This window comes from Lepidochelys olivacea (genome assembly GCF_965140295.1).
Source record: "Lepidochelys olivacea isolate rLepOli2 genome assembly, chromosome: 4".
NCBI classification, from domain to species: Eukaryota; Metazoa; Chordata; order Testudines; family Cheloniidae; genus Lepidochelys; species Lepidochelys olivacea.
The window spans coordinates 79,770,588-79,797,079 of record NC_140414.1 but is presented as its reverse complement, the minus strand read 5'-3'; the positions used below and the strand labels follow the sequence as shown (position 1 = coordinate 79,797,079).

Genomic DNA, 26,492 nt, shown 5'->3' with positions numbered 1-26,492 from the left:
TTTGTCTGGATATTTGATCAGGATAGATAAGTAGGTCCTGACAGAATGGTTCACGTGCACACTTATCTATATGGTAGCCTCTGATGATCAAGGAGAAAGACACTGGTGATCAAGGCCTAGACCCTCGAAAGTCATTAAGCACCAGGCTGCCATTGAGGATTTGGGCCCAATTTTTAGTAGTCTGTGGGTCAGATTTATCCACTATTACTCACATTGAGTAGCACCTTACTCCACAAGTGTTTCCAATTATAACAACAGAGCTAATCGTGGAGTCAGATGTGTAAGTATTGGAGAATTAGGTCCTTTTGCATCTATCACCTTTAATTATATAAACACGACCCTTAACACCATTACCAGATACCATAAAACCAAACCTCAAAAACTGTGCTTAAAACATGCTTTCAAATAAATTAAGGGTCAAATCCTTGGAAATGCTGAGCACCTGCAATAGGACTTCAGAAGTATGTATCCCTGACAGTATAGTTTCCACAGAGGTGATGATTTGAGACTACCCAAATATGCAGTTTATAAAGATAGGTACATGGAAACATAACATTGAATGATATTCTGATAAATCAATGTTTTACTGAACATTCCTAAGACATTTCCTACTTACAATTTTTTAACATAATTTATCTAGGAATTTGGACAGCTGTTCAGATGTTATAAAATAAATCTCTCCAAATTTGAAGCTATGCCAATGTGTCTTAATGATATTATCAAACATAAGCCTACAACTTTGCCATTTAAGTGATCTAATAAAAAATTAAGTAGCTGGGGCTTTTTTCTTATTCCCTCAATTAATTCCCTTTTGAAGGTTAACTTCCCTTCCTTTCTTAGTAAAATGCATAAAAATGTGCTATATTAAAAAGACATACAATTCAACTCAACATGTAAAGGCTATCAGAATGAGCTGGTTACCAATACTTTATTGCTTCCGGAGACCATTTTTGTACTTTACCCTCGTCACTCAGCTGGAGACTGTTTAATCCCAGAATCAAACTAAAAATATTGCAGTTTTGTAAAGAATGACAGTCCCCAACTTTAAATTGTGTCTTTTGTTATATTAGTAACTGCTTCCCTTTATACCAATGTCTCATGAAAGAGATGGTGTGGAATTCAAGTCAAGCATTAAATCCTTTGATGACTTTAACCTTCAGAAAGTTGTGATGTGTAGTGGTTAGAGCAGTAGCCTGACAATGCTGTGTTTTCCATATCTGCAATGTACATTGCTTGTGTGCACCTGACAGCATTGTCTTTGATTTAATTTAAAAAGTCCTTGCAATAATATATTATTGAAGAAAATTAAGAACATCATGTTACAACCAATGGTGGATTAAGGCATAAGCAGTATGGTCCATGCCTATGAAGTCAACTTTTGAAGTCACATGAGATCACAATCTTAGATTTCGTTTAAATAAAATATTTCTAGCCTTTGTGGTTGTGAATAAGAGCCCAACTATACCTGCTACAGCAATTTCTGCCAGGTTGTGCAGACAGCCCAGAATAACTGGAAAGATTTAAACAGCTCCATGCATCTCAACTCTGACAGCTGTTGCTTTTAGGGTGCCCTCCAATAACACAATATTGTCATTGTGTAGTGAAGGTAAGTCTTCCTGCTGCCATTCTGTCATGATGATGATGCCTTCTCCGAGTCTGTCAATCATAAGTAATTATATTATGACCCCCATTATCATAGTTCTGTATTTATCCTCATACCAACCCTGTAAGACAAGGAAATGCTACTATCCCCATTTCACAGATGGAGAACTGAAGCACAGAAAGATGAAATAACATACCCAGGAAATATGTAGCAGAACAGGGTTTTGAACCAGGGTTTCCAAAAGCCAAGATCAGTGCCCTAATCACTGACATATCCTTCATCTCATGGGTCAGAGTCCTCTATGTGGGTGGATGCGGAGTCTTCTTTCTCTGGGACACAACCCAGCTGGCCTGAAGATAGGAAGAGGGAGATGGAGAATGCTGCGCCTACAAAAGATGAGAAGGGGCAGATCCCACACAACACCAGCAAATTACTTTTATGTGCTATAGCCCAAGCAGGGGTTGAACTGCACTATGGGGTGGAGTTTGTGGTGAGGTCTATCTTCAGCCCTCCATTGCCTTAATGTATCCCTAGTTATGATTGTTTCCAGTTGTCCTGAAATGTATCTTTGCTATTACCTATTGTATAACTACTAATCATTACAAGTAAGGTTTGTGTTATGCAGGAGGTCAGGCTAGATTACCACAATGGTCCCTTCTAGCCTTGGAATCTATGAAGCAAGGTATCATGCTGGCATTCATGGACATAAATCATTTGTCATCTATTGAAGGTTAGGGGATTACACAGCTAAGTGATAAAATAAAAGCTAAAGCCCATATCCTTGATAAAGCTTTGCCTGTTTTGTCTTTCACTTAGGATTACCGAGTGAATATCTTTCTCCGTCAGAATTGGAATGATCCACGCCTTGCATATAGCGAATATCCAGATGACTCTTTGGATTTAGATCCATCCATGTTAGATTCTATTTGGAAACCTGATTTGTTCTTTGCTAATGAAAAAGGTGCCAACTTTCATGAAGTTACGACAGACAACAAGTTGTTACGAATTTTCAAAAATGGAAATGTTCTTTATTCTATCAGGTGAGTCTCTGATAAAGGAATCTTTTTTTAAAAAAAAATACTTTTAACAGGCAGGGACACTTGGAACCGAATATCTCCAATTGTTATTTAATTGTGCAATTAAATTATGCAGTGAAGTCAATGTGAGTTTTGAGTGCTGAATTGGTATTACAATAGCACCCACAGGCCTCGACAGAGAACAGGGCCTTATTATACTGGGCTGTTTACTTACACCTAGTAAGAGATCACCCCTGCCCTGAAGAGCTTATGATCTAAATAGACAAAATAACTTACGGAAAAAAATAAAGAATTATTATTCCCATTTTACAGGTGAGGAACTGAATCACAGAGAGATTATGTGGCTTCCCAAGGGCACACAGGAAGTTTTTGGCAGAGCCAGTGAGAAAATGCAGACCTCCTGAGCATTAATATTTGGGCAGGACTATAAATTGGTTCAAGCTCTAGCCTTCATTCTAAATATTTTTCCATGATCACAAATGTTCAGGAGACCAGAGATGATGCTTTTCACATAGTCCTGTCCCCACAAGCATTTCCTCCTTCCTTCACTTAATTGTTGTAGCTGCTCTTAAAGGTGGAAATTAGGAACAGTTTAATATATCAGTAGCCACATAGTACTCAAAGAGCTGCTCACATATTACTGGGAGGGGGAAACATCTTGGAGACAGACGTATTAACTTTTTTTTTTTTTTTTTTTTTTACATTTTGTGAAACTTTTGAGAAGTTGTACCTACCTAACACGTAATAAAATGAATATTGACAAAATCAAGTTACTGTGATGATTACCGCCTTGCTTCTCTTCTCCTCTTTCCCACTTCTGCTCTGGCATTACTGTAGCAGCCAGTATTCTCCTAAACACCTACATCCAGAACCTCAAAAGGTATTTAGGCACCTAACATTGATTTCAGTCCTTAACGCTAGAGATGACTGCCTTGTACCATTTGAAAGTTAGGCGTTGAAGCTTTCATAAGGTGTATGTAATTGGTTTTTAGCTCTAAACACTTCTTAAGGTATCACCCATTACTTGTAGAAACTGAGGTGTGTGTGTGGGGGGGAGAGATAATAGTAATCAAAAAGGTGTGATTTCAGTGTCCCATGTGGTATTTCACAAATTAGGACTAGAAGTCAATAATAAAGCATTTCAGGAGTGAAGTTCTAGGACCTGATTTTCCTTTGCATTACATTTCAGTTTTACACTAATCTCCACTTTACAGTTTCCTGTGTCCTAAAAAATCCAATCTACTTGACAGATTTATTTGTAAAATACATCTATCACCATTGCCATAAGAAACAGCAATTCAATTTTACAATGACAGCCAAAATTTTGATCAACTGCACTTTAACTCATTTTTCAGCATTCCCCTCTGTTTTATGATAGTACAATTTGGAGCAAAGTGTACTCTTTTCATTTGGTGTTTCACCTTGCAGGCTTTTAGGGTATTGCATTCTACTGTGAGGCCTTTTGGTCTGACAAAGAGAGGAGTCTGCATATAAACTGATGCATTAGAAGTCTGGACAAAATGCTGTTCTCGTGTTTGGGTGCACAACTGGGGGAAGAGTGCTCAGGAAGTCCCCCTCCTTCCAATGTTACAGGGCAGCAGTTTGTCTTGATTAGCAGGTGGGATCCCTGGCAAATTTTTCCAACAGCATTTCTATGTCTCAAGGAGGTCTGGTTGGCCAGTCTGTGGAAATAGTCAGGGCCCCCGTTCTCTTGCATGCACTCGGCCATTGACAGCTGACTGTCGGGGGCACAAAGTACTCCCATTTTGGAGCACGAGTAAGGAGCACTGCTGCATGAACCATCTCCATATTCTCTAATTCATGCTGACATGCACTGGCAAGATGGCTCTTGGAATCTGTTCAGACACTATCATGCTGAACCATCTTGATTCCCCCTCCTAATTTCATATGGCACAGATTGGCAAGGGTAAGAGTTGGATTAAAGGCCCAGAGTTGGATTTAAGGCTCAAATCCAAGCCCCACTGAAGTCTCTGAAAGTTTTGCTAATGACTTCAATGGGATTTGGTCTGTCTTGTCTAGATGAGGTAGAATGGAGTAGTTTGAATGCACATTGAAAAGAATGTGATACATTACTGTACTAAAGGTATAAAACCAAACATTCATTGTGCTGAGAGTAAACTCCAATTAGTTCATAGAATTCTTATGGTGCCAGGGTAATTCCAGTGATTACTCTACCATAATTTAATTGCCAAAAAATTTCAACAGGACCAACAGACCCAGTCAATAAAAAAAGACTCAAAATTGTATAATCAACATGTAGAGGAGTATTCATCTGAATTTAAATTAGTTTTGCATTTGTTGAATATAGACAAGGTAATTCTGAAATAGTTGTCATTCAAAAGAGAATGTTGACAACCTTTAAAGTGCTGAGTTTTCTTTTTCCACCAAACGTAATTGCAAGTGAATAACATATGCAGACCAGAAGTGAATGATGAATGTAGTCACATATATACATTAGTAACCATGAAAGAGCCATTTTTCAATTTAGACTTTGTTTTAAATTAGAATTTACATTTAGACTTGTTTTTTTGGAAAAGTAAAGACAAGGGGTCAGATTATCAGTCAGCCCCCATAATGGGGACCTTCCATAACAGGGCAGTTGTGGTTTCCCCTTCTGTAGGGGATCCCTGCCTACAGAGAACCCCAAAGTGCTGTAAAGCTGGCATACCTGGCTCCATGCACACAGTGCACCAAAAGTGGGAAGGGGCATGGGCAAAACATTCTGTGTACTAATGATCCATGGCCAATGGAACAATATCTCATGCCCTCCAACTCTAACTTGTTCTTGAGGCCAAAATGAATTGACCCCAGAGTTCTGGGGGAGGGGTACAAAGGTGCTGGAAAGTCTTATTCACACTGCACCTAACCTTCTGCAGGCTGACCTGTTGAATTTGACAGCAAGCTGTTCATCTCAAACATCAACCACTACCATCATTGCCAGGTAATGCTGCCAGTGTCCTCCTGCCTTAAAACTTGCAGACCTTGCATCTACATTTGCCCTCCGACAGATGTTTCCATGAGAGGTCATTGTGTGACAGTCTACTTGCTACATTTACATACCTTTTCTGGTTGTATCCGTAGCTATAGAGATTTACTTTTGCCAGCATCTTTCTCTGATCAGTTGCAGGGATGTGATTGTAAAACAAAGTAGTCACAGTGAAAGGTCATTTGCATCACCTGCAAGCCTTTTCTAAGTGCTGTCATGGAGCCTAAATAAATGATGTACAGCTAAAAGTAAACATGTATAATTAAAAATACAAGTGTTCAGCAATAGATAATAAAACCTTTTCAGTGTGCTATTTCTGCAGAAATTGGTATTTAGGTCTTTTTATAGTCCATATGTTCAAACAGAAGCAAACTTCATATGAAGTCAATGGGACTTTTGGGAGGAAAAGGAATCCAGGGATCACATCCATTGTCTATATTCTCAGGTCTGTTCTATACTTAAAACTCAGATCAATATAGCTATGGCACAGAGGGGTGTCAAAAATCCACAGGCCTGAGTACTATGGCTATGCTGACCTAACTCCCAGGGTAGATGAGGCTAGGTCAATGGAAGAATGCTTCTGTCCATCTAATATTGTTCAGGGCAGGAGAGTTCCTTCAGCTACAGAAAAACCCTTATTTTGCTACAGTCTGTGTCTGTACTACAAGCTAACAGTGACAGCTACAGCACTGTAGGTGTACTCCTATAGCACCTATAGCGTAGGCATCGCATCACTCTGGTATAATTATCATGCATCTGGGATAAGAGAGTTTAATGATATACTTTGTGTAAGGGTCAAGAAGAAATCCGGTAAGAAATCCTCTTAATTGACACTATTACATTTTCTCTTAACTGAATGTTACCACTGAGTGGATCCAAACGAAGTTGAAAAATGTTGATTACATTTAGTTCTAATTCAAGGTACTGTGACAAAGTTCCTGCTCTACCTTGGTGGGTCTTGCGCTTATTGGAGGATTTGCTCGCCTTGGAGCTTCACGGCAACCCTCAGCTTGGCCGTTTTCGTGAACCCACAGTCCAGGTCGACTCCTCCTGTGTCTGACCAGGAGTTGGGAGGTTTGGGGGAACCCGGGCCCGCCCTCTACTCCGGGTTCCAGCCCAGGGCCCTGTGGAATGCAGCTGTCTAGAGTGCCGCCTGGAACAGCTGTGCGACAGCTACAACTCCCTAGGCTACTTCCCCATGGCCTCCTCCCAACACCTTCTTTATCCTCACCATAGGACCTTCCTCCTGGTGTCTGATAATGCTTGTACACACCAGTCCTCCAACAGTCCGCGTTCTCACTCTCAGCTCCTAGTGCCTCTTGCTTCCAGCTCCTCACACACACACCACAAACTGAAGTGAGCTCCTTTTTGAAACCCAGGTGCCCTATTAGCCTGCCTTAATTGATTCTAGCAGCTTCTTGATTGGCTGCAGGTGTTCTAATCAGCCTGTCTGTCTTAATTGTCTCCAGAAGGTTCCTGATTGTTCTGGAACCTCCCCTGTTACCTTACTCGGGCAAAAGGGACCTACTTAGCCTGGGGCTAATATATCTGCCTGCTATTACTCTCCTATAGCCATCTGGCCCAACCCTGTCACAGTACTGTAATACTAAACTTTAATTTAGCAATTATGTCTAATCAGCAGAATAACACAGAGCTCTCTTACAATCAGCACTGTCCACTTTATAACAGCACCACTATTTATGTATTTATTTATCATGAGTAATTTCCGCTGGATTACATATAGTATCATTACTCGTAGACCCAATCAGAATACTTTATACTCACATTTTGATCACTGAATTTAATATTTCTGTATTAGTATCTTCGTAGCAATTTATAACTGATAAATTAGTCTTGGATCATAAAAAGCTGCCTATTAGTCTGTGGCATAGTACCCCAAAGAAAGAGGTGAAAACCTAATTCCTGGAAACACTGCAAATTAGATTGGATAAAGTCAGATTTACAGCATTGTTTCTCAAACTGGGGTCTGCAGACCACTGGGGGTCTGCAAGCGTAGTCCAGTGGGTCCACAGGCCCCACTGATCCCAGCACCTCTTGCATGCCAGGGAGTAGCTGTTCTGTGGCATGCAAGAGGCACTTGGAAGGAGGGGAAGGAATCAAGTCTGGGGCTGCCAGCCCTGCTGATCAACTCCTACAGCCCCCTCCCAGTGCTTCCTGCATGCCAGGGAACAGCTGTTCAGCGGCATGCAGGAAGGGCTGGGAGGGCGGGGGAGGACCGAAGATGGGGTGTGTTTGGGGTAGGCGTGGAGCAGGGGCGGGGAGAGGTGGAGTGGGGGCAGGGCCTGGGGCTGAGTGGGGAATTTGGGGGATTATGCACAATTTTAAATCAAAATGGGGTCCTTGGGTTGCTAAAGTTTGAGAACCGCTAATTTAAAGTATTCTGGGGGGGAAAGAAATCCTGCATTAGCAAGAAAGGCCTACATTACCAAATAAGCCTTTACCATTTCTTGCTTAGGCCCCCAAGTCAGCAAAACATTTAAGCACATATTTAACTTTAAACTGTGCTTAAGTTCTATTTAAATCAACTGAAGTCATTGGGCCTGATTCCCATTTACCCTAAGGCATCTTTACACTATGCATTACATTTTGTGGCCTTCTTATACTGCCAGAGTGGTGTAAACGGGTTGTACTGCAAAGCAGCAGCAACTCATTGACTTCCATGGGACTTGAAAACATGCTTAAGTCCTTTGCTGAACTGGGCTTCATATGATAGGGCTTTATTGTACCTTATAGCACTGCCCCATACAGAAGGTGGTGAGGGACTGCACCACCTCAGTGGAAACAGCAGGTCCAGTTTGCCTCCAGAGTTTCCCAGCACACCAGGGTAGAATGCCCAGAAGATGCTGCTCTTGCTACCTTCTGTGGCTGGCTAGCTCTATTAGCCAGTGTGAGTTTGAGGGGTGGAATGAGACTCGACCTTTCTGTGCCCCTTTTGGGATGATCTGTGTCTCAAGAGATGCTATTAGGGAAGAGTCCCTCTGCATATTTTTGACTGACTCCTGCATAGGAGGAGCATATGGAAGGAAGGGTCCTTGTAAGGCTGCTACTCACCCACCCAAAGACTAGCCAAAATTTGATCCATACTATATAATTTTCAACAGTATGCTGTCAAAGAAACTACGCAAAAACTGAAAGGCCAATAAAATATCTCCATGATATGATTCACAGTAGGAACTATGAAAGCAAGACTGTTTTCTTTCTCTGTGCATCTCTTCTTTCTTATCCCTAACAAGTATCACACTAAATATAAATTATGGTATTATTTTCATATTTAAAAATAAGTTTAGTGCCTATAGAACTGCAACATGGTTTACTAGAAATATTATGCCACAAAATGCAAGTGAAGTTTAAAGTCACAGGTGCATTCCTTTGGTATAATACTGACACCCGAAACATCACCTTTAACATGTTCATGTTGGGAATTTAACTGTATTGCCTTTTAGGATACAAATGCTTATATTACTCTTCCAGCATGAGTTGCACCTCTCATCTGTTATGTAATTCCTTAGGGGAGAGCGACTTGGTAAACTGTATGCCAAGGATATGCAATACTGTAATATCTTTGTACTTTATAGTAATATAAAAAATGTCAACGCATTTCTGTGGAATACCCACTGAGTTTGAGAATATGGTTGTAATAAATAATATTTTAGATTAGTTTTATGTTTTGACTCTCCTTTTCTTTTTAAATCACAAATGCAAAGCAGGATTCTTACAAGAGAGTCAGAATGGTTCAATTGGGTTAGAGTGTTTCTTACAAATACATTGAGTTATTTTCAACTACCACTAACCACAGGTGTGTTAACATTTTTGTTCTATGTCCCCCTATGGTATTAGAGGTATATTTTTTATAATGGTTTTGTATTCTTTCAGATTGACTTTAATACTGTCCTGTCCAATGGATCTCAAAAATTTCCCAATGGATGTGCAAACATGTATAATGCAGCTGGAAAGTTGTAAGTGTGAACAAAGTATTCTTCTACGAATAACTGTATAAAGATGACAGTACATGCTGGGATAGAAAAGGTGGTAATATAGAGAATTCTGCCTTTTCAAAATAAGCATGCTTTGTTAATGTTCTGTACAATTATGGCCTTCCCATACAATATACAGCACTGCTTGAATCCAAAAAATTTCTTAAGGGCCAGCGTCTGCCATCCTTTGAGTAGTATTATGCAGATAGTAAATTACTTCTCAGCATGAGTAAGGGTTGTAGATTCTGGTCCATAAGTTGTAAAGTATTATTTATTTTGAGAGGTTTGTGGAATTATTTCAGAAAAGTTCCATTATTCTAAAATATGAGCTTTGGTGAGTACTTCCAGTTTAACAAATTCAACCTGATTTCAGAAACCTGCATTTCAGTATTATAGTATTCAGTTTTTAGCATGCCTATGCAGTATTTTTTCCTAGAATGCTGTTCATTTTTAAAAAATGTAACACTGTATGTTGACATAAATTCTTGATTCTATTACACAAATGTCAGTAACATCAGAATATGGCCCCTTCTTCACTAAGGACCCTTTCTAAAGTCTTTACTCAGAGTTGGCAGGAAAAGGATGGTACCTCAACAAAATAAAGTGAGAGACTAGTCTACACACTCTGTGAATACTCTGAAATCCATGGGGATCCAGAAGGAAAAGAGTCAAGAGTCATCCATACAAGGCCCTGCTCCTCTGATCTGGCCCAGCTCTGTAGCTCTACAATGTCCCCATTAGATTCCCATGTCTCTGGCTTTCCTTGGGATCATCCTAAAAGGGGGATTTTCCCAACATAGAGGAGAGAGCTGTGGAAAGGAAATAAATCCTTTGGCTGTATTTATAGTGGAATCTCCACTTGGCAAAGATAGGATGATATGCATCCCCCACGTACTCCATCCCTCAGCCCACCCACCTTCTCAACCCATATAACTCCTTGAATCCACAGAACACCCTGTCTAGGATCCATGGAAAAGGCAGCATATTGAGCCCTCTCTATAAGGGTGGCAGAGACCTACATATGGAAGGGACCATCCAGGTAGAGATCAGTTGAACATAAATATGCCCCTTGATCTTTACCAAGTCAAAACTTCTTCTGACATCAAAGGACTGTATAATGAAGACTTACTGATGGACTCAATGGAATTTGTACCACATAACCAGCTTGCCATTTAATGTAGCCAACAAAAAACAGTAGGGAAAGAAGGGCCTAGTGGTATTAAGTTCTTCAACTTAAAGCATTAAAATATATACAAAGAGTGAAGCTTTAACACAAAACACAGCATTTATTATGTTCTAATAATTCCACCCTGGAAAAAGCAAGCATACTAGTCGAAGTAATTTATATGCTATCTTTGTTAGGCCTCCATTTGAGTATACATATGGAGGCCTAACAAATTCTCCTTAATTGGAAAAAGATTTAAGACTTCAGATTAAAGGAACAGTTCAGTTGAAATACATTTGAGTTAACCACCACTCTTGTGAAATACCCACCACTCATGTGAAACAAAAATGATGCTTGATAACGCTTTATACTATGCATAATATCTATCTCAGGATGTCCATTAAAACAAAATGCAAGGTGAATATGTCAGAGCATTATTTCTTTCCATAATCTAAACTGTGCCCATGCTAATTTTTTAAAAAAAATAATCAAGGCCCAGATGACTCTCCCTTTGATACATAAATGGAGGGGAGGCTCTGTTCACAAAACTCCCTCCAGCTATGAGAAAAAGGTGCTTAGTCACCTCCACAGAACCATCCCCCCATTCAGCTCTGGGACCTGCAGCGGTACTGTAAGGTCCTGGGATTTAACTTGAGCTAGTGCAGAGCACTAGACACTCACACAGATGGTTTGGACCTCCCCTAGTCTCTGCCGAGTTTAGGGATGGCCTTCTCTGCAAAGGGGCCAAACCCTACCCTTACTATGGGATCATTTGGATGTGATGTCTGGAAGCGAGTTCATCCCCCACATCCCCTTCCTGAAGGTGTTTCTACAAGAGGGGATGATGTATACCGAGAGAGCCTTCACTGATGAGAAATAAGTCAGTTAAGAATAGTGTGAAATGTAGTGATACACAAAGACAGAAATATTTAGCAAAAATGATAAATATATATCTTATAATATGCTCTTTGCTTTATATTTTTAGTATTGTAATTAAAATGTTCATAAGTAAAAGTATTAATGAGATTCCTGTATCTAGAATGTGCACAGTGGATTATTTAGAATATTAAGACAGAGAAGCAAAACAGATGCCTAACTTGATGGATTAATTTCTTACAGTGTTTCAAAACCACGTGTACGTTGAAGGGTTGAAAGAGGCATCATTAATTTTTTTTTTAATTGGAACACGGAGGGACAGTGAGAAAGGTGAATAAACATCATTGGGAGGTGATTCAGCATCACTGAATCTGTCAAAATTATTCACTGTATGATTTTATTGTAGGCTTTTAAAAAACAAATTGCAAGGTGATTTTGAAAGTTAGTCCTGCCTTTCATTACAGTGGGTGGATGGTAATATTGTCAAGTGGTCTCTGAATGTCAGATTAATGGCTGAGTTGAACAGGAATCTTCCTGACAAAAAAATTGAATGGCAACCTTAGTTACTTGTTTCAAAGGTCAAGGCACTTTAGGTCATACTGCATAATCAGTGTTTACACAGAACTTTTCATTGAGCACAATGGGAAATCTTTTTAACAACTGATGCCATGATCTGGCTTTTATAATTAAGTGTAACTACAGCAAATGTTACCAGGAGGCAATTATACTGGAGCGCATACATATGCCAGGTACATTTGCTCTATATAAGAATGTTTCCACAAAGCAAACAAAAATCACATTTCACCAAACACACAGAAAAAAATAATTTAAAACCTCTTTTTGCATTCAGAAAGTTATGAGTTTTAACATGCAATCTTGAAACATTTACTTGATTAAAAAAATTCATAAAACTTTCCTATGTTTTTCCTCTCTTTTGACCATAGTAAGCATAGATAATACAGCATCTGAACATTCTTATGCAATAGAACCTGCTTTGTTTTATAGAAACTTACAAATTCTCACTAACTGCACCCTAGGGAGCCAACAAACACTTATTAGCTGCATAGCATTATTGATGTTATAATTTCCAGCAGAACCTTTTGCACTGAAGTCTTCATGTTAATCATCCGTTTCAGTGGGAGTAAATCCCCTGTTGCATAATCATGTGGTACACCCAGATGATACTCACAAAGGTAAAGAGTGGTACAAAAATACAAATTAATTTTTCTGTAAATACACAGTCTTCCCGTCACACCAGTAAATGATCTATAACCTTATTCAAAAATGGATATGTTGTCATAGCTTTTACTTGGTTGCACAAGGAAGTCAGGGGACATACCCCTCATGCTCCCCACCCCTTGCTCCCCTGCTTCATCCTGATCTGATTGTGACTCCAGATGTAGGCAGAAGAGTAGGGGCTGTTGCCCCATTTGCCCCACTGCAATCAAGTGAGCACATTTGGGGTGGTGAGGAGCCCTGGCTCCACCCACCTGTCTGACAGCCAGATCAGCTGGCTCGGATTTTCAGGACGTAAACTCTCTATCAAAAGGGATGAGGTAACTTAATCCCCACCAAGAGCAAGAGAGAAGCGGAAGAGGAATTGTCTTAATTCATTCTCTGAGATGCTCCTTCAGTGGTGCAGATCTGTGCTGTCCTTTAGTTAAGACAGACTGACAAGTTACGATTTAAGTCAAAGCATTTTAAACAATACTTTCACTACCATTCCACGGAAAATCAAAACAGTAGCACATAAACGAATTAGCATGGATTCCGGAGGTCCTCATTCCCCATAAGAAAGAAAGAAATATGGCCCAGTTCATCTGTGCCTTGAATTTAACCACCTCCTTTACCAACAATATACCTTTGCTCTTTTCCTCTCCAATAAAAGACTTTTAGTGGGTTTACTAGATGGCCTCTTTATAAACTCAAAATATAGAGAAGAACTTGATTTTTCTGTTAATACTTCATGAGGATGAAGCTGGAACAATCAGGGTTATTTTCTTGTAACAAATAACCAGAAATGGTTTTGGACAATTATTTTTCCATCTCCTTATTTTCACCTCCATCCGGGTTGAGCCTACAAACCGTACTCATTTGAGTAGTGCTGATGCTGGAGTAGTCCCATTTAAGTCAATGAGACTGCTTCCATAAGGATTACTCACCTGAGCAAAGATTTCAGGCCTCACAGATATTTAGAACAGCAAGCTGCAACATGTACAACTCATTTCTTACTGGAATCTCTCTTAAGTACACATGAGCATGTTGTGAAATAATGTTACTGCTCAGTAGCAGAATCTCAACCACTGCTGCTGTTGTGCCCCCTGCACGGAGGGCTCTAAGTGCAGCTCTTGTTTACAACTTTTCTCCCCAAACCATTCCTTGGTGACATGCTCAGTCTTCAGCAGCCCTTGAGATAGTATTCCCAAGGTCTCTCCAACCCCTTGGATCTACAGCTGTGATATTGGGACAGTGACATATGTTATTTATATCAGTAGGTGGTGTAGGACTTTTTTAATTGCAAATATTTTTGCAATTTTTTAAGAATGGGTTTTACCAAACTCTTACTGAAAAATAGTTTTCTTTATCCTTACCAACTGAAATGAACTGGTTGGGGCTCCCCTCCATCTCCTTAAAGCAAGACTAGATATCTTTTTAAAAGACCTGCTATAGCTCAAAGAGAAATGATGGGCTTGATACAGAAATTACTGGGTGAGACTCTACAGCCTGGGTTATGTAGGAGGTCAGACTAGATGATCATAATGGTCCCTTCTGATCTCCAATTCTAGGAAACTATATATTAAAAAGGAGGAAAATAAATGAATGATAACAATAGTATGAAAAGAGCAGTGTTCATGCCAGGGCAGCTCAAGAGCCTCCCTGATAATTTTATTTCTGTTCTATTTGAACAATATATAGAATAATGATAGCTAGAAACATATCTTATTCTTGTGACATCTCTCCTCAGCACAATATTTCCCCTTAATAGAGCTTTTTGTGTCTCTCCCTTGTTAAATTTATCTTTTATTATACTTCACTGCATTCCATTTATTCATGGATTAATGTTGTTTTGAGTGGGTGGGAAAGACACCTTGCTTAGATTGCTTTATGAATTTCTGTGAAATGTAATATTCCTACAACCTTAAGCAATAACTAAAGGAAGCTACTGGCTCAGGTAAAGATTAGGCCTCTTAACAAGGGAGAAATTGAGCATGAAACACAAATATATGTAAGGAAGTATGAAAATGCCTCCATTATCGGATTATTATTTTAATGAATATATCCCTTAATGTTTAAAATGCATAACTTTTCCCCCTTTTATAGTTCCTTGATTACTCAGTCTTTATAGACAATAAAGGCTAATCCAACCCACCATCTAGACTTTTAGGGGAAGATCCTCCCACTGAGATGTTCATGGAAAGAAGTTCTCCTATGCAGAGAATTCTCCCCTCCTGCACTGAAAAGTTCAGCTGCTTGAGCAGCATCATTTCTTTCCTTTCTGGAGCTCTGTGGAGAGCACTCTATGGGTCCAGATACCAGACAGGTGGAGAAAACAGTTTGTGCAGATGAGGACAGGAGTGGTCAGGCCAAGAGCAGGCCTGGGAGGGGATGGAATGTGCATATTGTTTCTCCACCGCCAGCCATACAGAGCTGATAATCCATTCTGAGATTGCATTGTCTTTCCAATTGTTCTCCCACCAAGAGCAGCCATGCCCAGAGAAAAGGGCCCCCATGGGGGCCAGAGTAGCTATGGAGGCACAGGACCTCCATGTGCCTGTATTATGCTGTGGAGAAACCATCTCCCCACCTTTCCCAGATATAACAATGGTGAGGAACTCCATCTCCATGAGAGAGATTTACTCCCCATGATCTCCTTCTAAGTGCTTTACTGTGAGAGGAGGCAATCCAACCTGTTGTGTTTTAGTCACAAGAAGAATTTGTAAAGGAATGCTTCAGCTATACATTTAAACACCAGTATACAGAGGCAACAGCACTGCAGAGAGGAGAAAGTTCATAATCTTAGACCAGAAACTCCCATCCAGTGCAGAAAGATCTCCCAAAAGGAAAAAAAGGTGTCACCAAATCCAGGGCTGGTGCTTGACCCCATAGAAACTCTTCCACATTAACACTACACAGATGTTGATCTATAGGCATGGAATGGGTGTGCTGGGTTTTAGGCATGTGGGGACTGAGCTAGGGAACAGCTTTGCTTATTGCCATGTGCTCCTCCAACCCCAACAACATATTCACATGGGATTCTGCTGGAAACTATACTCTCTGCCCTCTTAAGGTAGGGGAGGACATAAGCAAAGCAGGAGACCATGGTGGCACAGCTCCAGAGGGAGACATTTTATCAGAATGGCTTAGAGGGCAATGCGAAGGAGCAGGTATTCACAGGGATCCACAGGCTTGGTGCTTAATTTTCCTGTAGCTAGTCAGGCTCCATGGGACCTGTAGACTAACCTTGTGATCTCAAACCATCTCCCATCCCTAAAAGAAGAACATAGTAGCGATGGCACAAGATTGTCGTCAGTGAGATTTTTCAAGAAATGTTTCTCTTGATATGGATTTTTTGTGGTATTGGTCCATTTATTTAGCCCTTAGGGAGCTGCATGTTTGATTATTTCATTTAAAAAAAGAAATGAATATATAATAGAATTAAAGAAAGAATTACATATTTAACACTTTATTTCTTAGGCTGAACCCTGACGTATCAACATGTAAAATCCTTGGCCTGCTCCACTGATTCTACGCTGGGTCTCAGGTCAAAGTTCAAACATCTGCCATATCTTTAGAATTATAATCTACAGGCAGATTCTCATTCTTTCCTCTTTTCTGCAAGCACATTTTTGGGTTGCCTTGCAGGAAAATTTTAAAAATCACCATGGTCAAAATGATGGTATTTCTTACCTCAACTGGCTGCCTAGAGGATTGTTTGGATTCAGTCATCAAACCAAGGTTACTCTTGAACATGAGCCATAAATAGTAATCATAAAAAATAATGAGAGCAGAACTCAGATAAGTCACTGTGACTAGGAGAACTGGAAGGCAAATGTCTAGCCAAACGGAACTCTTCTGTACGGAAACACTAGAGATCTCTGGGTGTTTGAGACCAGTTGTGTGTTTGTTAATGAAAAGGAAAGGAGTGGATTTTTACAATGGAGAGCCCAATATTAGGAGATGGGAAAAATCACATCTTGCTCCAGTAAAATATATCTGGTGAAATCTCTTCCAAATGAATTCATACTCAACCACTCTAGATTAATTTACTTAGGTTCTTCTTCTGTGGGTGGGAAGCCTATTACAGGGGATGTTACAAGGAAAGCAACCAGCGGAGGAGCTTCCTGTTGCAGAAAAGGGGATAGCATAATGGAAAAGATCATTGGCAGTTCGGAGTCACAGGTCTCCAAGGAGCTGCAGTTTATGGAGAAATAAGCATTTGCTTATCCTCCATGGGGTCATCTCCCAACCACCCTGTGGAAGGATGTGTAGTAAACTCTGAGATGAACTTTGGAGTTGCCTTTCCACTATCTGGGAGTAGCCTTCATGGGGGACAATCAGGTTTAAACTGCCTAAAATGACATTAATTAACTAAAAATAAATTACCAGCCAGATCTAGCTGGGGTAAGTTAGCTTAGCTCCATTAAGGTTTATAAAGCTATGCTGATTTATGCTGGCCAGGGACTGGCCCTTTATTTGTACGTTGTCCCCAAGAGGAAAATATGGCCCACTCTTTCCTTTTATATTTTGGTTTCCTATCAGAATGCTGATATTTTAGGACTAGATTGTAGCATTTAACCACAGCACTAAGCAGGGAATGATGTAGAGCCATGCTATCCGAGAGGTCACTTGGGAAGGCCTGTGCTCAGAGAGCATAAAGGCAGATCACATATTGCACCATCCACTGAGTTGTAGCATTTTGTTCCCCTCTCTGAAGCTGGCTAGTTTCTTCGACTGGTGCTGCAGGGGAAGAAAAACCAGACACTCACCTTTCCAATCACTTTTGGGGATTTGCATTAAAAAGCACAGAGGGAGCAATCCCCACTTGTGTGCTGTAGCAAGCAGACTATTTCCAGGGGGCAGCACCTCTGACACAGAACAGTTTCTATGCTCTTTGTAAAGATAAAAGCATGTGCTATTTCCCCTCTTCACTGCTCCATTGCTTCTACATTGGAACCCAGGTCACGAAGACGCAGGTCATATAGGGGGAAATAGTGGAAGCTGTGGCCTCACTGCTGATAGCCATGATAGGGATTTCCCTGACTAAAAATGCAGGGACTAGGAGTAGGTTTTCAGGCTACGGGGTATTAATAGGAGAAGAAACTTTGAGAGGAGGCTGAGATATGGAGCTTCTTGGGCACAGAGCTCTTTGGAGGGGCACAGGAGGATTTTGGAGCAAGGAAACTGCTGGCTGTTTGTTTCTACTGTGCTTGGGGAAACAGGACATTGTGTACATTCTTTGATTCATATTAACATTTTCTTCTCCTATCCTGTAAGGCCATGAATATTGGCTAGCCCCTCAGGCCAAAGGGACAACAATATCATACTTGTCTCTCTTCACCATAACATATGCTTCCAAATGGGATTACTCTATATAATAACTTTTACTGATTAAAAGCTAAAATGAATTTCATATTTTCCCAATTACTACATCAGAAATACTTTAATAGGATTTCAGTTTCTTACCTCTCCTGTGTCGTAATCACAAAAGTTAAAGAGTAGCAACTACTTTTATTCTAAGAGTTACAAATACTTCCACAATGGAGAGTCACTTAAAGCCTTCTGGGAATCATTTCCAGCAAGCTACATAAAGAATATCTGGTCAGGCTACAGTCAGAGGAAGTTTAGTAAGTGTTAACACCCTACAAATATCTTGTCATAAATATAAAGGGAAGGGTAAACCCCTTTGAAATCCCTCCTGGCCAGGGGAAAGCTCCTCTCACCTGTAAAGGGTTAAGAAGCTAAAGGTAACCTCGCTGGCACCTGACCAAAATGACCAATGAGGAGACAAGATACTTTCAAAAGCTGGGAGGAGGGAGAGAAACAAAGGTTTTGTGTCTCTGTCTGTAGTCGTCTTGGCCGGGGACAGAACAGGAATGGAGTCTTAGAACTTTTAGTAAGTAATCTAGCTAGGTATGTGTTAGATTATGATTTCTTTAAATGGCTGAGAAAAGAATTGTGCTGAATAGAATAACTATTTCTGTCTGTGTATCTTTTTTGTAACTTAAGGTTTTGCCTAGAGGGGTTCTCTATGTTTTTGAATCTAATTACCCTGTAAGATATATACCATCCTGATTTTACAGGGGGGATTTCTTTATTTCTATTTACTTCTATTTTTTATTAAAAGTCTTCTTGTAAAACACTGAATGCTTTTTCATTGTTCTCAGATCCAAGGGTTTGGGTTTGTGGTCACCTATGCAAATTGGTGAGGCTTTTTATCCAACATTTCCCAGGAAAGGGGGGGTGCAAGTGTTGGGAGGATTGTTCATTGTTCTTAAGATCCAAGGGTCTGGGTCTGTAGTCACCTAGACAAATTGGTGAGGCTTTTTACCAAACCTTGTCCAGGAAGTGGGGTGCAAGGTTTTGGGAAGTATTTTGGGGGGAAGGACGCGTCCAAACAGCTCTTCCCCAGTAACCAGTATTAGTTTGGTGGTGGTAGCGGCCTGTCCAAGGTGTAATATTTTGTACCTTGGGGAAGTTTTGACCTAAGCTGGTAAAGATAAGCTTAGGAGGTTTTTCATGCAGGTCCCCACATCTGTACCCTAGAGTTCAGAGTGGGGGAGGAACCTTGACATGGTGGCACAGTGGTGGGATTAACCTGAAATCATTTTGAGATCCAGTTGAGATTTTTTGAACTAGAAATACAGATTTTAAAAAGGAATTTTTAGGAAGTCCAGAAGGCAGCTTTGAAACTGAAAGCAGCTTGGTTTCTCTCTGCTTTGTGGCCAAGCAGAGACAAAAGGGGATTATCTTGTGAATTGCAGGTTTTCTTTGCCTGGAGGCAGGGTACTTAACTCCTGCAGGGAAATTCACAGTCTTCCAACCCAGAGGTTTTTTTTTTTTCTTTTCTTCCTAAAAGTAAATAGGGGGTGTGTGCTCTACCCATTTGCCTGGAGACAAAAGTGGCAGGGTTTTTTTTAGGATTTTGATTTTTTTTTTTGTTTTACAAGGAGCACAGGTTTGAAAAGAAATTTTTTTTCTTCTTTGGGCTGGGTAAGCAGGTTTCCAAGTAGTTGGAGGTTTTTTGCTTTAATTTGGGCCCAGAGCAGAGACAAGGGAATTGTCTTTTTCTGTAGGCTGACAATCACTATCAGAGAATAGGTATTCTATTCCAGCACAGCAAAATTTTACAGCCAAGTTTTGTTTGTTTATTTCTAAACCTCGGGTGTAAAGTTAGTTAAAAACAGAGAGGTTAGAATGGCCAAATCCTCAGCTCGACTACAGCTGGAATTAGCCAAATTTCAGGCTGAGGAAAAACAAAGGGAACATGAAAGACAGATAGAACTCATGCGGCTGAAGGAGGAGGAGAAGGAAAAAGAGAGGAAGCATGTGGAGGAGATGGAGAGGATAAAGGCCCAGCAGAATATACCAACAAACCCTAGCAATCCTTCTCCAGGTACCACTTCCCATCCCAGAAAGTTCCCCACCTACAAGGCAGGTGATGATACTGAGGCCTTCTTAGAAAACTTCGAAAGGGCCTGCCTTGGGTACAACATCTCTACTGACCAATACATGGTAGAGCTGAGGCCGCAGCTCAGTGGACCCTTAGCTGAGGTGGCAGCTGAAATGCCTAAAGAACACATGAACAAGTATGAACTGTTTAAATCCAAGGCGAGAGTCAGAATGGGGATAACACCCGAGCAGTCTCGTCGGAGGTTCAGAGCCCTAAGGTGGAAACCAGACATGTCATTTACCCGACATGCCTACCACATTGTAAAACATTGGGATGCCTGGATATCAGGAGCAAGTGTTGAATCTCCAGTAAATTTGCCCTTCCTAATGCAAATGGAACAATTCTTAGAGGGTGTTCCTGAGGAAATAGAAAGATACATCCTAGATGGGAAACCCAAAACTGTAATTGAGGCAGGAGAGATTGGAGCCAGATGGGTGGAGGTGGCAGAGAAGAAGAAAACTGGTCGCAGTTGGAGCGGAGACCAGAAGGGACCACCCCAGACCACACCCTATTACCGGGGGCCGCCCAAAGCCCCACCTACCTCCCAAAGAACCCTCCAGACCCCTTATCGTCCCACCACCCCGTTCTCCAGCAACCCTCCTCGCCCCAGTGACCCGTCAGCTGGACGATGTTTTAAGTGTAACGAGCTGGGGCATGTAAAGGCCAACTGCCCCAAGAACCCCAACAGATTACAGTTCATTGCACCGGAATCACACCAGAGGTCCACAGGCCCAGATACCTCCCAGATACCCTTGGAGCGGAGGGAAACTGTGAGTGTGGGTGGGAAGAAGGTCACCGCGTGGAGGGACACCGGAGCACAAGTGTCAGCTATCCATGCTTCCTTAGTGGACCCCAATTTAATCAACCCAGAGATCCAAGTGACGATTCAACCCTTCAAGTCCAACTCTTTCAATTTGCCTACAGCCAAGTTGCCTGTCCAGTACAAGGGCTGGTCAGGAATGTGGACTTTTGCAGTCTATGATGATTATCCCATCCCCATGCTGTTGGGGGAAGACTTGGCCAATCATGTGAAGCAGGCCAAGAGGGTGGGAATGGTCACCCGCAACCAGGCTAAACAAGCCGTGAGGCCTAGCTCTGTTCCGGAAACTTCTATCAGGACCCAGTCAGAGGTGATGGACCTGGACCCCAGGCCAATGTCTGCAACAGCAGTAGTGGATCCAGTCCCAGAGACCCAGACGGAACCAGTCCCAGAACCGGAACCAGCCAAACAACCAACACCAGACCCCGTGTCAGCACTGAATCCAGTACTTGCAACCTCAACACCAGAGGGCCCCACCGAACCTGAACTGGCAGCAGCCGATAACCCTACACAAGAGGCTCAGCCGGAGCCTGAATCCCAACATAGTGCACCAGCGGAGAGCGGTTCACAGTCAACAGAAACAGCTCCATCCCCTATATCGCTTCCAGAGGGACCAAGCCTAGGTCCACAATCCCATGAGGAACTGATGTCTCCAGCATCAAGGGAACAGTTCCAGACCGAACAGGAAGCAGATGAAAGCCTCCAGAGAGCTTGGACGGCGGCACGGAGCAACCCACCGCCTCTCAGCTCTTCTAATCGATCCAGGTTTGTTGTAGAAAGAGGACTTTTATACAAGGAAACTCTTTCTGGGGGACACCAGGAAGACTGGCATCCTCAGAGACAGTTGGTAGTTCCAACTAAATACCGGGCCAAGCTCTTGAGCTTAGCCCATGATCACCCTAGTGGCCATGCTGGGGTGAACAGGACCAAAGACCGTTTGGGGGGGTCATTCCACTGGGAGGGAATGGGCAAGGATGTTTCTACCTATGTCCAGTCTTGTGAGGTGTGCCAAAGAGTGGGAAAACCCCAAGACCAGGTCAAAGCTCCTCTCCAGCCACTCCCCATCATTGAAGTTCCATTTCAGCGAGTAGCTGTGGATATTCTGGGTCCTTTTCCGAAAAAGACACCCAGAGGAAAGCAGTACATACTGACTTTCATGGATTTTGCCACCCGATGGCCGGAAGCAGTAGCTCTAAGCAACACCAGGGCTAAAAGTGTGTGCCAGGCACTAGCAGACATTTTTGCCAGGGTAGGTTGGCCCTCCGACATCCTCACAGATGCAGGGACTAATTTCCTGGCAGGAACTATGAAAAACCTTTGGGAAGCTCATGGGGTAAATCACTTGGTTGCCACTCCTTACCATCATCAAACAAATGGCATGGTGGAGAAGTTTAATGGAACTTTGGGGGCCATGATACGTAAATTCGTAAATGAGCACTCCAATGATTGGGACCTAGTATTGCAGCAGTTGCTCTTTGCCTACAGAGCTGTACCACATCCCAGTTTAGGGTTTTCCCCATTTGAACTTGTATATGGCCGTGAGGTTAAGGGGCCATTGCAGTTGGTGAAGCAGCAAGGGGAGGGATTTACACCTTCTCCAGGAACTAACATTCTGGACTTTGTAACCAACCTACAAAACACCCTCCGAACCTCTTTAGCCCTTGCTAGAGAAAACTTACAGGATGCTCAAAAAGAGCAAAAAGCCTGGTATGATAAACCTGCCAGAGAGCGTTCCTTCAAAGTAGGAGACCAGGTCATGGTCTTAAAGGCGCTCCAGGCCCATAAAATGGAAGCATCGTGGGAAGGGCCATTCGTGGTCCAGGAGCGCCTGGGAGCTGTTAATTATCTCATAGCATTCCCCACCTCCAACCGAAAGCCTAAGGTGTATCATATTAATTCTCTAAAGCCCTTTTATTCCAGAGAATTAAAGGTTTGTCAGTTTACAGCCCAGGGAGGAGACGACGCTGAGTGGCCTGAAGGTGTCTATTACGAAGGGAAATGTGCTGGTGGTGTGGAAGAGGTGAACCTCTCCATGACCCTTGGGCGTATGCAGCGACAGCAGATCCAGGAGCTGTGCACTAGCTACGCGCCAACGTTCTCAGCCACCCCAGGACTGACTGAACGGGCATACCACTCCATTGACACAGGTAATGCTCACCCAATTAGGGTCCACCCTTACCGGGTGTCTCCTCAAGCTAAAACTGCTATAGAACGGGAGATCCAGGATATGTTACAGATGGGTGTAATCCGCCCCTCTGAAAGTGCATGGGCATCTCCAGTGGTTCTAGTTCCCAAACCAGATGGGGAAATACGTTTTTGCGTGGACTACCGTAAGCTAAATGCTGTAACTCGCCCAGACAACTATCCCATGCCACGCACAGATGAACTATTAGAGAAACTGGGAAGGGCCCAGTTCATCTCTACCTTGGACTTAACCAAGGGGTACTGGCAGGTACCGCTAGATGAATCTGCCAAGGAAAGGTCAGCCTTCATCACACATCTCGGGCTGTATGAATTTAATGTACTCCCTTTCGGGCTGCGAAATGCACCCGCCACTTTCCAAAGACTTGTAGATGGTCTCCTAGCGGGATTAGGAGAATATGCAGTCACCTACCTTGACGATGTGGCCATATTTTCGGATTCCTGGGCAGACCACCTGGAACATCTACAAAAAGTCCTTGAGCGCATAAGGGAGGCAGGACTAACTGTTAAGGCTAAGAAGTGTCAAATAGGCCTAAACAGAGTGACTTACCTTGGACACCAGGTGGGTCAAGGAACTATCAGCCCCCTACAGGCCAAAGTGGATGCTATCCAAAAGTGGCCTGTCCCAAAGTCAAAGAAACAGGTTCAATCCTTCTTAGGCTTGGCCGGTTATTACAGACGATTTGTACCGCACTACAGCCAAATCGCTGCCCCACTGACAGACCTAACCAAAAAGAAACAGCCAAATGCTGTTCAGTGGACCGGAAAGTGTCAGAAGGCCTTTAACAAGCTTAAAGCGACACTCATGTCTGACCCTGTACTAAGGGCCCCAGACTTTGACAAACCGTTCCTAGTAACCACAGATGCATCCGAGCGTGGTGTGGGAGCAGTTTTAATGCAGAAAGGACCTGATCAAGAATTCCACCCTGTAGTGTTTCTCAGCAAAAAACTGTCTGAGAGGGAAAGCAACTGGTCAGTCACTGAAAAAGAATGTTATGCCATTGTCTACGCTCTGGAAAAGCTACGCCCATATGTTTGGGGACGGCGTTTCCACCTGCAAACCGACCATGCTGCACTAAAGTGGCTTCACACCGTCAAAGAAACTAACAGAAAACTTCTTCGGTGGAGTTTAGCTCTCCAAGATTTTGATTTCGACATCCAACACATCTCAGGAGCTTCTAACAAAGTGGCTGATGCACTCTCCCGTGAAAGTTTCCCAGAATCAACTGGTTAAAATCGTCCTTGAGATGTGGAAAATATTGTTAGTCTTTATGTACTTGGTAGTATATTTAGAGATGCATGTGTCTTATTAACTCTGTTTTCCTAGAGCTCCAGGAAGAAATCCCAGCCAGTGTTTCACCCTAGCTGAGATTTGGGGGGCGTGTCATAAATATAAAGGGAAGGGTAAACCCCTTTGAAATCCCTCCTGGCCAGGGGAAAGCTCCTCTCACCTGTAAAGGGTTAAGAAGCTAAAGGTAACCTCGCTGGCACCTGACCAAAATGACCAATGAGGAGACAAGATACTTTCAAAAGCTGGGAGGAGGGAGAGAAACAAAGGTTTTGTGTCTCTGTCTGTAGTCGTCTTGGCCGGGGACAGAACAGGAATGGAGTCTTAGAACTTTTAGTAAGTAATCTAGCTAGGTATGTGTTAGATTATGATTTCTTTAAATGGCTGAGAAAAGAATTGTGCTGAATAGAATAACTATTTCTGTCTGTGTATCTTTTTTGTAACTTAAGGTTTTGCCTAGAGGGGTTCTCTATGTTTTTGAATCTAATTACCCTGTAAGATATATACCATCCTGATTTTACAGGGGGGATTTCTTTATTTCTATTTACTTCTATTTTTTATTAAAAGTCTTCTTGTAAAACACTGAATGCTTTTTCATTGTTCTCAGATCCAAGGGTTTGGGTTTGTGGTCACCTATGCAAATTGGTGAGGCTTTTTATCCAACATTTCCCAGGAAAGGGGGGGTGCAAGTGTTGGGAGGATTGTTCATTGTTCTTAAGATCCAAGGGTCTGGGTCTGTAGTCACCTAGACAAATTGGTGAGGCTTTTTACCAAACCTTGTCCAGGAAGTGGGGTGCAAGGTTTTGGGAAGTATTTTGGGGGGAAGGACGCGTCCAAACAGCTCTTCCCCAGTAACCAGTATTAGTTTGGTGGTGGTAGCGGCCTGTCCAAGGTGTAATATTTTGTACCTTGGGGAAGTTTTGACCTAAGCTGGTAAAGATAAGCTTAGGAGGTTTTTCATGCAGGTCCCCACATCTGTACCCTAGAGTTCAGAGTGGGGGAGGAACCTTGACATATCTAACAATGTGTCTGAGTTGTATGCGTGACTGAGGGGAAAGCAGACTTATTTGTGTGTGAGGGTAAAGTAACATTTTAAATATTTAAGCAAGCACAGCGCGCTGCTATCTTAATTGTTGTAATATAAGTGCTTAATTTAACAAGTCAGTTGGTTCTTTTCTTATAGGTTTCTCATAAATAAGTTTTCCCCACGGTCTTCTTTTCCCCCCTCTGTTTTTTAACTGACTGAACACACTGCTTTAGCCTGTACAAGTAAAGTTTTCCTAAGTCTTTTTCTTGAAAAAACATTTAAAACCTTTTCATAGTAAATCTTTTAAAGTCTCGCTTCATGGATGATGCCGTGGCTAGCAAATGCTTTACTAATTCTGAACCCGAATAAATGAAAGTGCCTCAAATAGCTACAAGTGCTTCAGTCTGTGATTTAAAAAGTCAAAGGTGTCCCATTCAAAATACCCAAATTAAGGGCAAAATTCTCCTTAGTGTGGAGAGCTATATAAAGTTCATGAAGAACTCCCATTGATATCCCTGGGATGTCTGCAAGTGGATAAAAGGCAGTACAGTCAACAGACATTCAGACTGTGGTATAAATAACAACAAACCCAAACACCCCAAAAAACAAAACAAACAAAAAACCTACAACATGACTCAGAGGAGAATTTTGCCTTTGAAAGAACAAAAAGGCATAATTCGCACTTTTCTATGTTGATCTTTTTAATGCAAGCAACATTATATACCCTCCAGGAGGATGAATTTATTTCTATTAAAAAGTATTGGTAATTACTCAAAGCCTATGCAGTGTAGTTATCAAACT

The 26,492-nt window shown here is 41.8% G+C and overlaps 1 protein-coding gene across 1 annotated transcript in view; it reads left to right on the top strand.

Annotated features, from left to right (window-relative positions):
• GLRA3 (glycine receptor alpha 3) overlaps positions 1-26,492 on the top strand; it is a 149,694-nt gene that overhangs the window by 83,794 nt on the left and 39,408 nt on the right. Inside the window, exons 4-5 of the mRNA XM_084626198.1 lie at positions 2,420-2,643; positions 9,542-9,624. Coding sequence (XP_084482324.1) covers positions 2,420-2,643; positions 9,542-9,624 — 307 coding nt within the window. The remainder of the gene's footprint in view (positions 1-2,419; positions 2,644-9,541; positions 9,625-26,492) is intronic.